The 13,001-nt window shown below is 37.2% G+C and overlaps 1 protein-coding gene across 1 annotated transcript in view; it reads right to left on the reverse strand.

Annotated features, from left to right (window-relative positions):
* tcf25 (transcription factor 25 (basic helix-loop-helix)) overlaps window positions 1-11,885 on the reverse strand; it is a 95,705-nt gene extending 83,820 nt beyond the window's left edge. The window contains exons 1-2 of the mRNA XM_039763408.1: window positions 11,550-11,885; window positions 5,396-5,545 (exon numbers count right to left, since the gene is read on the reverse strand). Of these exons, the coding sequence (XP_039619342.1) occupies window positions 5,396-5,545; window positions 11,550-11,786 (387 nt within the window). The 5' untranslated portion in view covers window positions 11,787-11,885. The remainder of the gene's footprint in view (window positions 1-5,395; window positions 5,546-11,549) is intronic.
* Between the last annotated feature and the right edge of the window lie 1,116 nt (window positions 11,886-13,001).

The raw sequence follows: 13,001 nt of genomic DNA on the forward strand, positions 1-13,001 counted from the left end.
CCCTTCTCACTGTCCTGTTTCACTAATACGCAGGCAAAGCCATGGGGGATGGCTAGTATATAAATAAATAAATAATGAAAAAGTCTTCACTGAGGGGTTTTAACTAGCTGAAAGAAAAACCAAACAGAATACAAACTCAATAAAACAGAACTAGAAAGCCAACATTTGATGCAGAGTGTAAATAATGAAAAACCAGTTGTTTACCTCAAGCAATCCATACACAACACAGAAGTCAGCAACTGTCTGAACGGAAATGAAAGCAAGAGAATGAAGACTCTGAGGGGTATATCAGAGAAAACATGCCCAATCAACTTACTATTAAAAGTAGACATTAAATTAGATCAATGCATGTGTGTATACAACCAGCTGCAACCACAATTATCCATTTAACCTCTTGCTGTTATGTCTACTTTACAAAAAAAAAAAAAAAAAAAAAATGACTCCTCATGTTATTTGGACAAGCCAGCATAAAAGCAGCTTTAAAATCAGAAGAAGGGGCAGGGGTGTAAATCCAGCACTAAGAGAGCTCAACATACTACACAATTGCTCGGATGTAAACCCTGGCCTTGTACTGGCTCACAGCACCAGAGAACAGTGCAGCATACAGTTTGTTTCTGAACAGGGGTGAATAGTATACATGAGTGGAAAAAGCACTTGGGAGTGCATGGAGCTGTTGAACTTCTGGATGGAATGTTGGAAGCTGAAGAAACTACTCACCAGCAATCGGCATAAAAAGGCTCATTCCTCTGTCACACGACTAAGGTCATTACAATATGTACATTATGCTTACAGTGTTAAAACAAAGCTGAAAAAGTATTCAAAGATTTTAAATACATTACACTCTAGTCATAAACCAAAGACATGCAAAGATTTAAAACTTAATAAAAGATCAGAGAGGTCATTAAAGAAAAATGCATGAGAAATGAAAGTTGTAAAAAAAAAAAAAAATTCATGCCTTGGCTATTGCACGTTTGTTGAGCAACCATTTCTCTTGACAGCCTTGTCATTGGAACGGAACTCGCTTGTGAAACAAGGAGTACTTGTAGTTAAAAAGTAATTCATGGGCCTTAGTTTGGACACTCCAACACAGACCCATAGATGCAGAGTTTTAATTAATGTGTCATGTGTGCCATAAGGCATACACTGTGTTCAACTGGTTTCAGTAGTAAGTTATGCATAGTTCTCAAGGTAGAAAATTGAATTTTCTATTTAGCCATTACTGAGGCCAAAACAATTATTCTCTTGATAGTATAATTTTAGGCTGTAGTCAGTATATAAGTAATGCAACTGACTATGATTTGATATGCACATAATGCAAATATGCACTGCTACCTACACAAACAATTTGTGTTTAGTGGCCAATGCATTAATACAATTGAAACAATATCACATAACTATTAAAACTTAAGTTTCATGGGCTTATTTAACGCATCAGCTTTACCCTAGAGTTCTTAAGGAGGCTACAAAGTACATATATAAACCCTTGACAACATATTTTAGGAAGTCACTGCGCAGATTCCGAAGGACTGGAAAATGGCAAATAATATCCCATTATATAAAAAGGATGACAGGGCAGATCCAAGCAACTATAGGCCAGTAAGCTTAACATACATCACAGGAAAATTAATTGAAGGAATTAAGGATAAGATTGGGCAACACTTGGCAAGGACAGGAGTTATTCTGAACAGTCAGCATGGGTTCAGAAGAGGGAGGTCGTTTTACTAACATGCTGGAATTCTATGAGGAGGCAACAAAAGGATATGATCAAAGTAGAGCTTATGATATTTTTTATCTGGAATTTCAGAAAGCATTTGATAAGGTGCTACATGAGAGGTTGGGCAACAAACTAAAAGAAATGGGAGTTCAGGGTGATGTTTTAAGATGGGTGCAGAATTGGCTCAGACTGGAGGAAACAGAGAGTGATGGTGTGAGGAACTTTATCAAAATTGGCCAATGTTAAGAGTGGTGTTCCACAGGGGACAGTGCTATGGCCACTGCTATTTTTAATATACAGTAATCCCTCGCTATATCGCGTTTTGACTTTCGCGGTTTCGCTCTATCGCAGATTTTATATGAAAGCATAACTAAATATATAAAGTGGATTTTTCGCTGCTTCGCGGGTTCTGCGGACAATGTGTCTTTTTACTTCCTGTACATGCTTCCTCAGTTGGTTTGCCCAGTTGATTTCATACAAGGGACGCTATTGGCGGATGACTGAGAAGCTAACCAATCAGAGCACGCAGTTAAGTTCTCCTGACTGAGAAGCTAACCAATCAGAGCACGCAGTGAAGTTCCTGCTTGCTGAATGCAGTGTTAACCAGGAAGTCTCGTCCTCGCTCATTCAGCATCAACGTGTTTCGCTGTGTAAAGAGTTGTGCTCTTTGTGTTTATCTTTGTGCATAGTCAAGCCCTTCATTATGGCTCCAAAACGATCTGCTACTGCTTCAGGGGCCGTGCCCAAGCGCAAACGGAAGATGTTAACGATTGCCGAAAAGGTAAACATTTTGGATTTGTTGAAGGCTACGATTCTTTTTATTTAAAAAGTAGGAAAGGAATATAAGATCTACGGCCGCAGTGTCCTTTTAACCAGGGTGCAAAACAAGTTGTAAGTGGATGTAATAAGGCAGTAGTCTGGATGGAATCTGCTTTAGGGATTTGGATTGAAGAATGCCAGAAGAAGAACAACGGCAGTGCTACACAATCGCCTGAAGTGGCTCCTTTAAGGGCTGTAACACTCTCCTTTGTTGTGCAGTAAAATAAAACTCATTGTTATCGGACAAGTCATCGTGTCATTGTTGGTGAGTAACCATAATTAATTTTCTACTTACAGTACTTAGTACATGTAATGCGTCGCTTAGTGTCACTGTACACACACATTTACTGTATACTATTTTTGTTGCATTGTACGTATTTATTGCTGGTGGCATATCTGTCGTAATGGCTGTAACGTGATATCGGAGACACTCAATATCTTTAAAATAATATTTAGGTTTTACTGTATATAAACAGAGTGTTTATATACATAATTTCAATGAATCTTACCTAATATCTAAGAGAATACAAAGGGATTATGCTGTATAACTCTGTGGGGAATATTTATAAACAGTGTGGGAGAGTTTATAAGGGCTTAAAATATATAAAAATAACCATAGAAACATATGGTTTCTACTTCGCGGATTTTCACCTATCGCGGGGGGGGTCTGGAACGCAACCCCCGCGATCGAGGAGGGATTACTGTATATAAATGATTTAGATAGGAACAAGTAACTAGCTAGTTAAGTTTTCAGATGATACCAAAACAGGTGGATTAGCAGATAATTTGGAATCCGTTGTATCATTACAGAAGGACTTGGATAGCATACAGGCTTGGGCAGATTTGTGGCAGATGAAATTTAATGTCAGTAAATGTAAAGTATTACACATAGGAAGTAAAAATGTTAGGTTTGAATACACAATGGGTGGTCTGAAAATCGAGAGTACACCTTATGAGAAGGTTTTAGGAGTCATAGTGCTGAACCTGTTTATTGTTATGGTACTGCCTTTGTCCAGGAACGGCTCCAAAAGCTTTACGACCACAGACTCAGAAAGTCGTTGCCTTGGGTTGTAACTCAAAACACAGTTCTCAACAAAACGTTGCCAGATGTTTGAAACCACAGCAAATCTGCCGTTTTTCATACGTTCTGCACGGGTGTCTTTGTTGTCAAAATGCAAATGCCTTATGGTAGTCTGATTGCTTTCACGGAACATCGTATCTTTGATTGCCGGTACAACAAATAGTTCTGAGCAGGCACCAGCGGCAGCACCAACTGTGGTCATTGCTGCTCTTGTGAAAAGAATGGAGATAAACGGCATCAACTCAGAGAGGGAGAGGCAAGTTCGTTGTACCATGTGAATGTAACTGAGAGAATAAAACTGGATAATAAAAGAAACATGCGCTAACTTTTACAAGCAGCTAAAATGTACACCAGGTGTTACAGATTCAAATCAAACGTTTGTTTTTATTATAGTAATAATAACAGCAGCAGCCCAAAACTTGGAGTGCCGAGACTCGAACCTGGTACCTTTAGGTTATAAGGCACCGGTTCTTACCTCTGTGCCATTCAAGAACACGTATCAACTTCCTGTCAACTGACATTTGAGCTTGAGTTTTTAACTCATTGACCGCAACATGTAAATTGAATGATTTTTTATTCTTTGTTTATATTCTTGAATAAAAGCACGCTTGTTTATTGGATATTTGGACTAAAGTCTTCACACATTATACACTTCACTTCATTATTAGTATAACAATGGAAAAGTTTCTGCTTTAGGTATGTGTTCAGCATTTCTTGCCTCACATTTCCTTTCTCATACACTTACCCAGATCTTTGTTGATGTGGAATACACATGAAATGCATGTATTCCAAATAACGATATACTGTATTATTTACCCTATACAACTCCAGGAACCTCACATGCAAATAAGGAGCCTTGGCTTGAGCTGGGAGAGTTGAGCTCCATCAAGACAGGGGATGGGACAGCAGGATGCTTGATGCTTATGCTTATCAACACATTTATAAAACAAAAGATGCTGATTGGGACGTGCAAAGGGATTCAAGGTGGGCCAGGATTATGAGTTTTTTTTTGTAGGCTTCAGTAATTCTAGTGTTAAACTGCAAGGGCTATACAAGGAGCTCTTGAGCTATCCTGAACCCAAAGAAAGTCATTAAGTATAAAAAAAACAAAAAAAATTAATTTACAATATAGTACATTAAAAAGAAAATTATAAAGGCCTTAGGGCTTTACATGCCTTACTTACAAAAGGAAAAACACCCCCAACAACACACTGTGGGTTGGCTAGCGCACTACCCCCCACATTTTAAAAACACTCCATATTCTGCATACAATAAAGTAAAACTTCTCTATAAAATGGCCTGTTCTGCTAATTAAACCCTCACCTGCTGCTAAAGTACTGATTAGTTCACTCTCCATATGGGTAGTAGGGCCTTTAATTCTGGACTAATGACAATTCCAGGTTCATTCTGAAGATTACTTGCAAGGAGTCTGAATACTGTCTAAAAATACTGGGCCTATACTCTTAGAACTCCTTTCAATGACTTCCATGTGCCTGTATAATTCCATAACATGTGGACTATGGATTTTAATACTTTAATAGGAGATCCTTAATGTCTTCACCGACTTAAGAGAGTGTCTTGTAAGGCCCTGTATTGGTCAAGGCCTTTATTTGCAAATGCCCCTATTTATTTGCAGCTGTAAAATTAACACCAAACACAACTACATCATAAGTCCCTTATAATTAAATCAGAAAACTGAAAATTTGATTTTTATATTTCAACTCAAAATTACTTAAATTATAACAAGTAAAATTCCATCTACAATGTTTTCTTTGAAGTACCTGATTACCATGCCTTGCTTCCAAGGTTGTCTCAGTTTCTCCATCAGCATCTTTCTGTTGGTCATCTTGAAAGACTGAATTAACACCATTTCTTTCTTCTTTGGCAATATTTTCGCAGTTATTTTCTATTTCATTGTCTATGTCTTGTATCTAAAAATAAAATAAAGCACTGCCATTATATACACATACATACTGAAATAAAATCAACCAAAAAATATTTATATAAAGCTTTCTTAACAGTAGCTCCTGTTGAACAAAGAGGATTACATTTCTAAAATAAGAAAAAATAATTATTTTAAATAACAAAAATGGCAGAGAATATGTTAAATAATTCTGATAATACCAAAATATTTCATCCAACAAATTACTCTGCAGAAGTGCATCAGGAAATGCCATTGGAGTTCCTCTGCACCAAAAGCAAGATACCTGTCTAATGCCTCACTGTGACTTTTTTTTTGTCTTTATTCAAGTAAGAAGTTTTCTTTCTTTTTAGTAATCTTGGTGTGCATTTGTGGGGGGTTGTGCTTGTTGTTGTTGTTTATTTATTTACTGAGCCATCTTCTATAAACAGGTAACTTCCCCCCTTGGGATAAACAAAATTCTGTTTCAATTATATAGATCAATAGACACAGGGATTTCAAAATTCAAACTGTGTTTTTTTGTGCATGCTCTTAATTTTAACAGGACACAAATTTGTAACACAAAACTTGAAAAGAACATTTTGACAAAAAAAAAAAATACTTTTCACCATATAGGTTATATTTTGAGCTCTAACCAATCATAAGAAAGTAATGCAATATGGTCCAGTGACTAACAGATGACTATATCTATAACAAAAACATCTTCTCATTATCCAAACCACTAAATACAGTTCAGGTTTGTGGGGAATAAAGTCTATTGCAGGAGTATCATGCACCAAAGAGGAAAATCCCTGCACAGGGCACTAGTCAATCACAGGTGATGGGGTCAATTTAAAGTCAGTTTAGACGAGTGACTAATGGAAAAAAAAAAAACAAATGAAAATAAAAATGACTCTCGCTTTTACAAACTGGAAAGCAAAAATGCCATGCACAAATCTCTATATACATTAGCATCATAATATTTATGAACTTCTTTAATGGTATATATAATAGCTAATTACAATAAGACCATGGTCATCCTGAAAAAATTGGTAATGCGGTGTTAAATGCGCTCTCTCTTTGTCCTTGTTCACACCACCTTTGTAACTTTAATTTTGTAACAGACATGAAGACATAACTACGTGACCTTTAGACCCACTCCTAGTAAAATTAGTGAAAAGCTCAATAATTTCTTGCAGCAGCTATTTTTAATATTATCTATAAATGTTTGTTGACTAACACATTTCCGTAGTGAACAGCTAAACCCCAATAATTAATAAGTGCGGGGCCGTTTCTGGGCATAGGCGGTCTAGGCAAGCCCTCTAGTGGTCAGGGTGCATTACTGCAGCCCCATGTGGAGATTCCTGTCTTTATTTTGTTGAGAAAAATGTGTCCGGATCAAAGTGAAACACAAAGAAATGTTGACGTTGTGCTTCTCAGCAGCGATTTCACTGTCTGTACTATGCACAGCACAACGTGTTACCCAGAAACAGCCATGGGCAACGCAACATTTAAAAAAACAAAACAGACCTACAAACACTAAGACTCAAAGCAAATGTCCGATTATATTGTTTTATATTATTTTCGCTTACTAGCGATGTTCGGTCTTATCGTCTGACTACCTACACAGTCACGAACAACAACAACGATGATGATGCCAATAATAATGATTATCTTTAAACTGTTGCACATAAGATAGACATGGCGAAATAAAATCAAATGACCAAAACAGCAGCAAGACTGTAGCTCTTGAGTGAATTGCTAAAAGCTGATTAAACCCAAACTATGATCGTCTCTAAAATGGACATACATTAAAACTTATATAACATATATATGTTTATGTTTATATATATATATATATATATACATACATATATACACACTTATACACACATACATATATGCATATATAAATACACATATACATACATATACAGTCATATATACACACACACATATATACATATACATATATACAGTGCATCCAGAAAGTAATCACAGTGCATCACTTTTTCCACATTTTGTTATGTTACAGCCTTATTCTAAAATGGATTAAATTCAATTTTTTCTTCAGAATTCTACACACAACACCCCATAATGACAACGTGAAAAAGTTTACTTGAGGTTTCTGCAAATTTATTAAAAATAAAAAAACTGAGAAAGCACATGTACATAAGTATTCACAGCCTTTGCCATGAAGCTCACAATTGAGCTCAGGTGCATCCGGTTTCCCCTGATCATCCTTGAGATGTTTCTGCAGCTTAATTGGAGTCCACCTGTGGTAAATTCAGTTGATTGGACATGATTTGGAAAGGCACACACCTGTCTATATAAGGTCCCACAGTTGACAGTTCATGTCAGAGCACAAACCAAGCATAAAGTCAAAGGAATTGTCTGTAGACCTCCGAGACAGGATTGTCTCGAGGCACAAAGCTGGGGAAGGTTACAGAAAAATTTCTGCTGCTTTGAAGGTCCCAATGAGCACAGTGGCCTCCATCATCCGTAAGTGGAAGAAATTCAAAACCACCAGGACTCTTCCTAGAGCTGGCCAGCCATCAAAACTGAGCGATTCGGGGAGAAGGGCCTTAGTCAGGGAGGTGACCAAGAATCCGATGGTCACTCTGTCAGAGCTCAAGAGGTCCTCTGTGGAGACAGAAGAATAACCATCTCTGCGGCAATCCACCAATCAGGCCTGTATGGTAGAGTGGTCAGACGGAAGCCACACCTTAGTAAAAGGCACATGGCAGCCCGCCTGGAGTTTGCCAAAAGGCACCTGAAGGACTCTCAGACCATGAGAAACAAAATTCTCTGGTCTGATGAGACAAAGTTTGAACTCTTTGGAGTGAATGCCAGGTGTCACGTTTGGAGGAAACCAGGCACCGCTCATCACCTTGCCAACACCATCCCTACAGTGAAGCATGGTGGTGGCAGCATCATGCTGTGGGGATGTTTTTCAGGGGCAGGAACTGGGAGACTAGTCAGGATAAAGAGAAAGATGACTGCAGCAATGTACAGAGACATCCTGGATGAAAACCTGCTCCAGAGCACTCTTGACCTCAGACTGGGGTGACGGTTCATCTTTCAGCAGGACAACGACCCTAAGCACACAGCCAAGATATCAAAGGAGTGGCTTCAGGACAACTCTGTGAATGTCCTTGAGTGGCCCAGCCAGAGCCCAACGTGAATCCGATTGAACATCTCTGGAGAGATCTTAAAATGGCTGTACACCGACGCTTTCCATCCAACCCGATGGAGTTTGAGAGGTGCTGCAAAGAGGAATGGGTGAAACTGGCCAAGGATAGGTGTGCCAGGCTTGTGGCATCATATTCAAAAAGACTTGAGGCTGTAATTGCTACCAAAGGTGCATCAACAAAGTATTGACCAAAGGCTGTGAATACTTATGTACATGTGATTTCTCAGTTTTTTTATTTTTAATAAATTTGCAAAAACCTCAAGTAAACATTTTTCACATTGTCATTATGGGGTGTTGTGTGTAGAATTCTGAGGAAAAAAATGAATTTAATCCTTTTTGGAATAAGGCTGTAACATAACAAAATGTGGAAAAAGTGATGCGCTGTGAATACTTTCTGGATGCACTGTGGATGGATGTATGTATGTATATATATATATATATATCGTCTGGATGACTTTGATTTATGTGGGGACGATTCCAATTCAGTGCAAAAACGATTATTCATGTCGTCAGTTCGCACAATTCTTGATGGTCCATGATTTTCCGGGTGATTTTCTATGTAATAAATTTTATAAATTATAGCGTAATGAAAATTGCATAATTAGATCTGGACCACCCTATTATATATATATACTGTTGTTTAAATAGATAACAATGAAAACACTTTAGTGTTTTCTTTCTTAATTTTCTTTCAAAAAACTAGGGGGCTTCACTCCCTGCTCACTTCTCTCGCCAACCCCCCGGCCTGCGCTACATGCTAGCCTCTTTGCAGTTCTGCCACTAACATATGGGGATACAGATGTACAATTTAAGCCGATTTTTATTTTCATGGGAATTGTTACATATGCATCAACGTAACGTACAACTACCTACAATTGAATTCAGTTTCTTTCTCTCTATTAAGTAAAACTACTTTTTCAAATGTTTGGCTCTGAGCTTTGTTGATTGTCTTTGCAAAAACTATTCTAAACAGAAATTGTTAACATTTTAATACAAATGGCATATCAAGATCTCTTTTGTTGTCTAATGTTATCCACAGAAGATGTACTACATTACTTTTCTTGGATACATCTTCATTCTACAGTAATTCGTGCGTTGTAAGACCGGACAGTGTTAACGGTTATTTATATTCTTCAGGATAGTGTAAGTTGTTGTTTTCATCTTCCACACGATCACCACCAACTGTTTCAGCAGTCTATTGATATGCATTTAACCAATTTGAGGTGTAACCAATCGACATTTTTTGTGTTAATTTGTTTGACTTCCTCATTTCTCAGTGCTAGGATTGCACATATACTCATTTTTGATTAAATTCTTCAATAAGATTTGGACATAATATGTCTTCTTTAATTGGGAAGTTGAGAGGACCATGGTTTTGTTTGAAAAGGCCAAAGTTTCATCTCAAGGGACTTGAAAAAAATCTCTCTTCCAAAAAACTCTTGTTGCCTCTAAGGATTTTTTTTATATAATAGATATAAAAAGAAATGAATAACTACTGCTAATAGAGCCTGATTCTTACTTTTCTTCTGAAATGGCACCAAATTATAAGCATATTTTTCTGAGACAGTCTTGTAAACAGACATTGCTATATCTCGACATTCTCAAACTGTGAATTCAGGATCCTAAATATTTTGCGGTCCCCAGTCCTGTCTCTAGGTCTCAATGTACAGGTCTGGTAGTGATGATTCATCTCAATGCCTAGGGGGTGGCGGGGCACCATTTACAACTTCACCTAAAGCAGCAAAAATCCTTGAACAGGTTCTGAATAAGTGATTGATAATCCACCAAAGTCAACTTCTTTTGTTTGTAAAGTTGAAAATTAAATGCCTTACAGCCCAAGTCTCGACTTCATTTTACTATGCATAGAAATGTGATGACAGTCTGCGTTTTCAGTTTATATGGTACAGCTAGTGGATACTATTTAAAAATATTTAGTTTAACTTAAATTGTATATAATATTCAGCTATCATTTTTTGAAACTAGAGCCAACGTTTCCTATTGTGTTCTTAAATGTATCCACCAGTTAAAAGTCTGGATGAACAATAACTATTTGTGTTTGAATAAAACGTTTTGATTTATGAAGGGAAAATATGCTGCTTGTAACCGGTCATTTCTTAACTCGGTAGACCTAAACTTTAGTTCTAGGTATGCAGCTTGGGCACTATCCTTTAATGACATAAACAAATAGAAAATATATAATATGTCTCTGGATTGTGCGATGCTCCAGTCTATCTCACTAGAATCGGCAGCAAGGCAGGAGCCAAACCAAGACCCATGGCCTGAAATGTGATTCTGAAACTGAGAAGTTGACAACAAAAAATCGACCTTGGCTGTTCGTTACTTTTAATCAGATACTCAAAGTGGCCTTCATGGAAAGTGTTGTGTTCTTAGACACTCTTCAAAAACGTATCTAAAATGTATACAAGATTAGCACTTAAAAAATCTTAATGTGTTTGGGTTACAATATGAAATGAATGTGTTAATCATGTAAAAATTCAAGCCAGTCATTAACGACCACTTCTGATACAAGTCTTGCATTTTAAAAACCGATTACAAACGGATGACACGTTGTGAAAAGGCTGGACGAGTTTCAGAGTCATATGTAATAACTACATACTAAGGTTTTAAGGGAAATTTCTTAGAAAGAAAACAAATTATGTACCTCTTGCAGGACAGTTCTAGATAACAGATTATTATTCGTCTGTTTCTGAAGTTTTGTAAAAAGCATGCTCCTGAATTGGTTTGATTTCAAAACAAAGTGTTATCTGCCATGTAAATTATAAGAAAAACATGTGGGTTCAGCTACTTCACTTCGATATACAGTGAAAACTTCACTACTCACCAGTTCAAAAAGGTTGTTGATTTTTTGCGTATTGCCCATTTTTTCTTTCTTCCTGCCACATTTTTCGCTAGGTCCTTTAAACCCAGCATCCAACTGCACTCCAGAACCTTCATCATCATCATCATCTTCTTCTTCTTCTTCTTCTTCTTCCTCGTTATCCAATTCCAGGTCCTGCAACTGTAGTGGCTCCTGACCACGCTGCTTCCCCTTCAGCCTTCGGAGCGCTCGGCTCGACATGTCCACTTACTCCTCAAACCTGGACTTACAAGCCCCCCAAGCCATACAGGTCCCCAGACTTGAACTCTACGAACTATTTGCCAGGAAAAACGTCTCACTGACAGGAAGTTGACAGATAAACTACAGGTGCCGTCAAGGCTCAGGATTCACACTCAACGACACGGACGCGTTCTGGGTCTATCAGTATTTTTTTAATATTTATGGTTCTGTTGTTGTATGTAGACGAGATTTATGAGGCACAGAGGACCGGAGTTTAGTGCTCTTTTTTATTTTATTCACAAGAACTGGTTGCAATTTCTTGATTCCTTAAAAATGTGAAATCATTTAATCAGAAAAGCATCGTCATCGTAACGAATGCTGAAAGAATAAGAATACCGTGAGTAGTGCTGCTAGTGCACGGGTCAAAAGATATAGGTTCAAATCCCACGACTAGACATTTTTTTAACAACATGATAATATATTAATGACAATAAAAATAGAAGATAACAAATATAAATAACAGTAGACAAATAAGATTTTGCTTCCTGAACACCTTTGGGCGTATTTTAAAGATTTTGACCGGCTGACAAAAAATTAACTTTGAATTTTCCCATCGTGTAGTGTTTAATTGCAGTCTTGGCGGAGTCAGTAATAAACATGGTAAAATGTTTCTCTGGGACATTATAACAATGGAAAACTGTTATCACAGCACGTGGACTCCATCAATGCCAAGTATTGTCGGACACTAAAATGAGAGGCATCAGATGCTGAATACAAACAAAAATCAGCAGTCAAACATCCATATATCCATCCATTCATTTTCTTAACCCGCTTATCCAGGGCAGTGTTGAGTGGAACATGGAGCGTATCATACCAAGGATCTTTGGCTCAAATGACATAATGCAATGTGTCTGCATTATTCTGCGATTAAACACATTATATGCAGCAAAAGTTACTTTCATGTTTTTCCAAATTACTACGTGATTCAGTCAATTTGAAATAATCATCATAATCACCAAAAAATGTTTTGAGGAAGCAAAACTTTTGAAAAAAATTGATGCTCAGTGTAATTGCAGAAAACCGTATTAAGTTCTCTAACACATGCAGAAACAAACTATATTAAGACATATTAAATACAACTATATTTGGTAACAAATCTACCATTATAAACCCCTTGTTATTTTTCATATTTTAATACATTTTCATGAATCAATAAACTATAATTTTGAATTTGGT

The sequence above is a fragment of the Polypterus senegalus genome, chromosome 9 (genome assembly GCF_016835505.1).
Source record: "Polypterus senegalus isolate Bchr_013 chromosome 9, ASM1683550v1, whole genome shotgun sequence".
In the NCBI taxonomy this organism is placed as follows: domain Eukaryota; kingdom Metazoa; phylum Chordata; class Cladistia; order Polypteriformes; family Polypteridae; genus Polypterus; species Polypterus senegalus.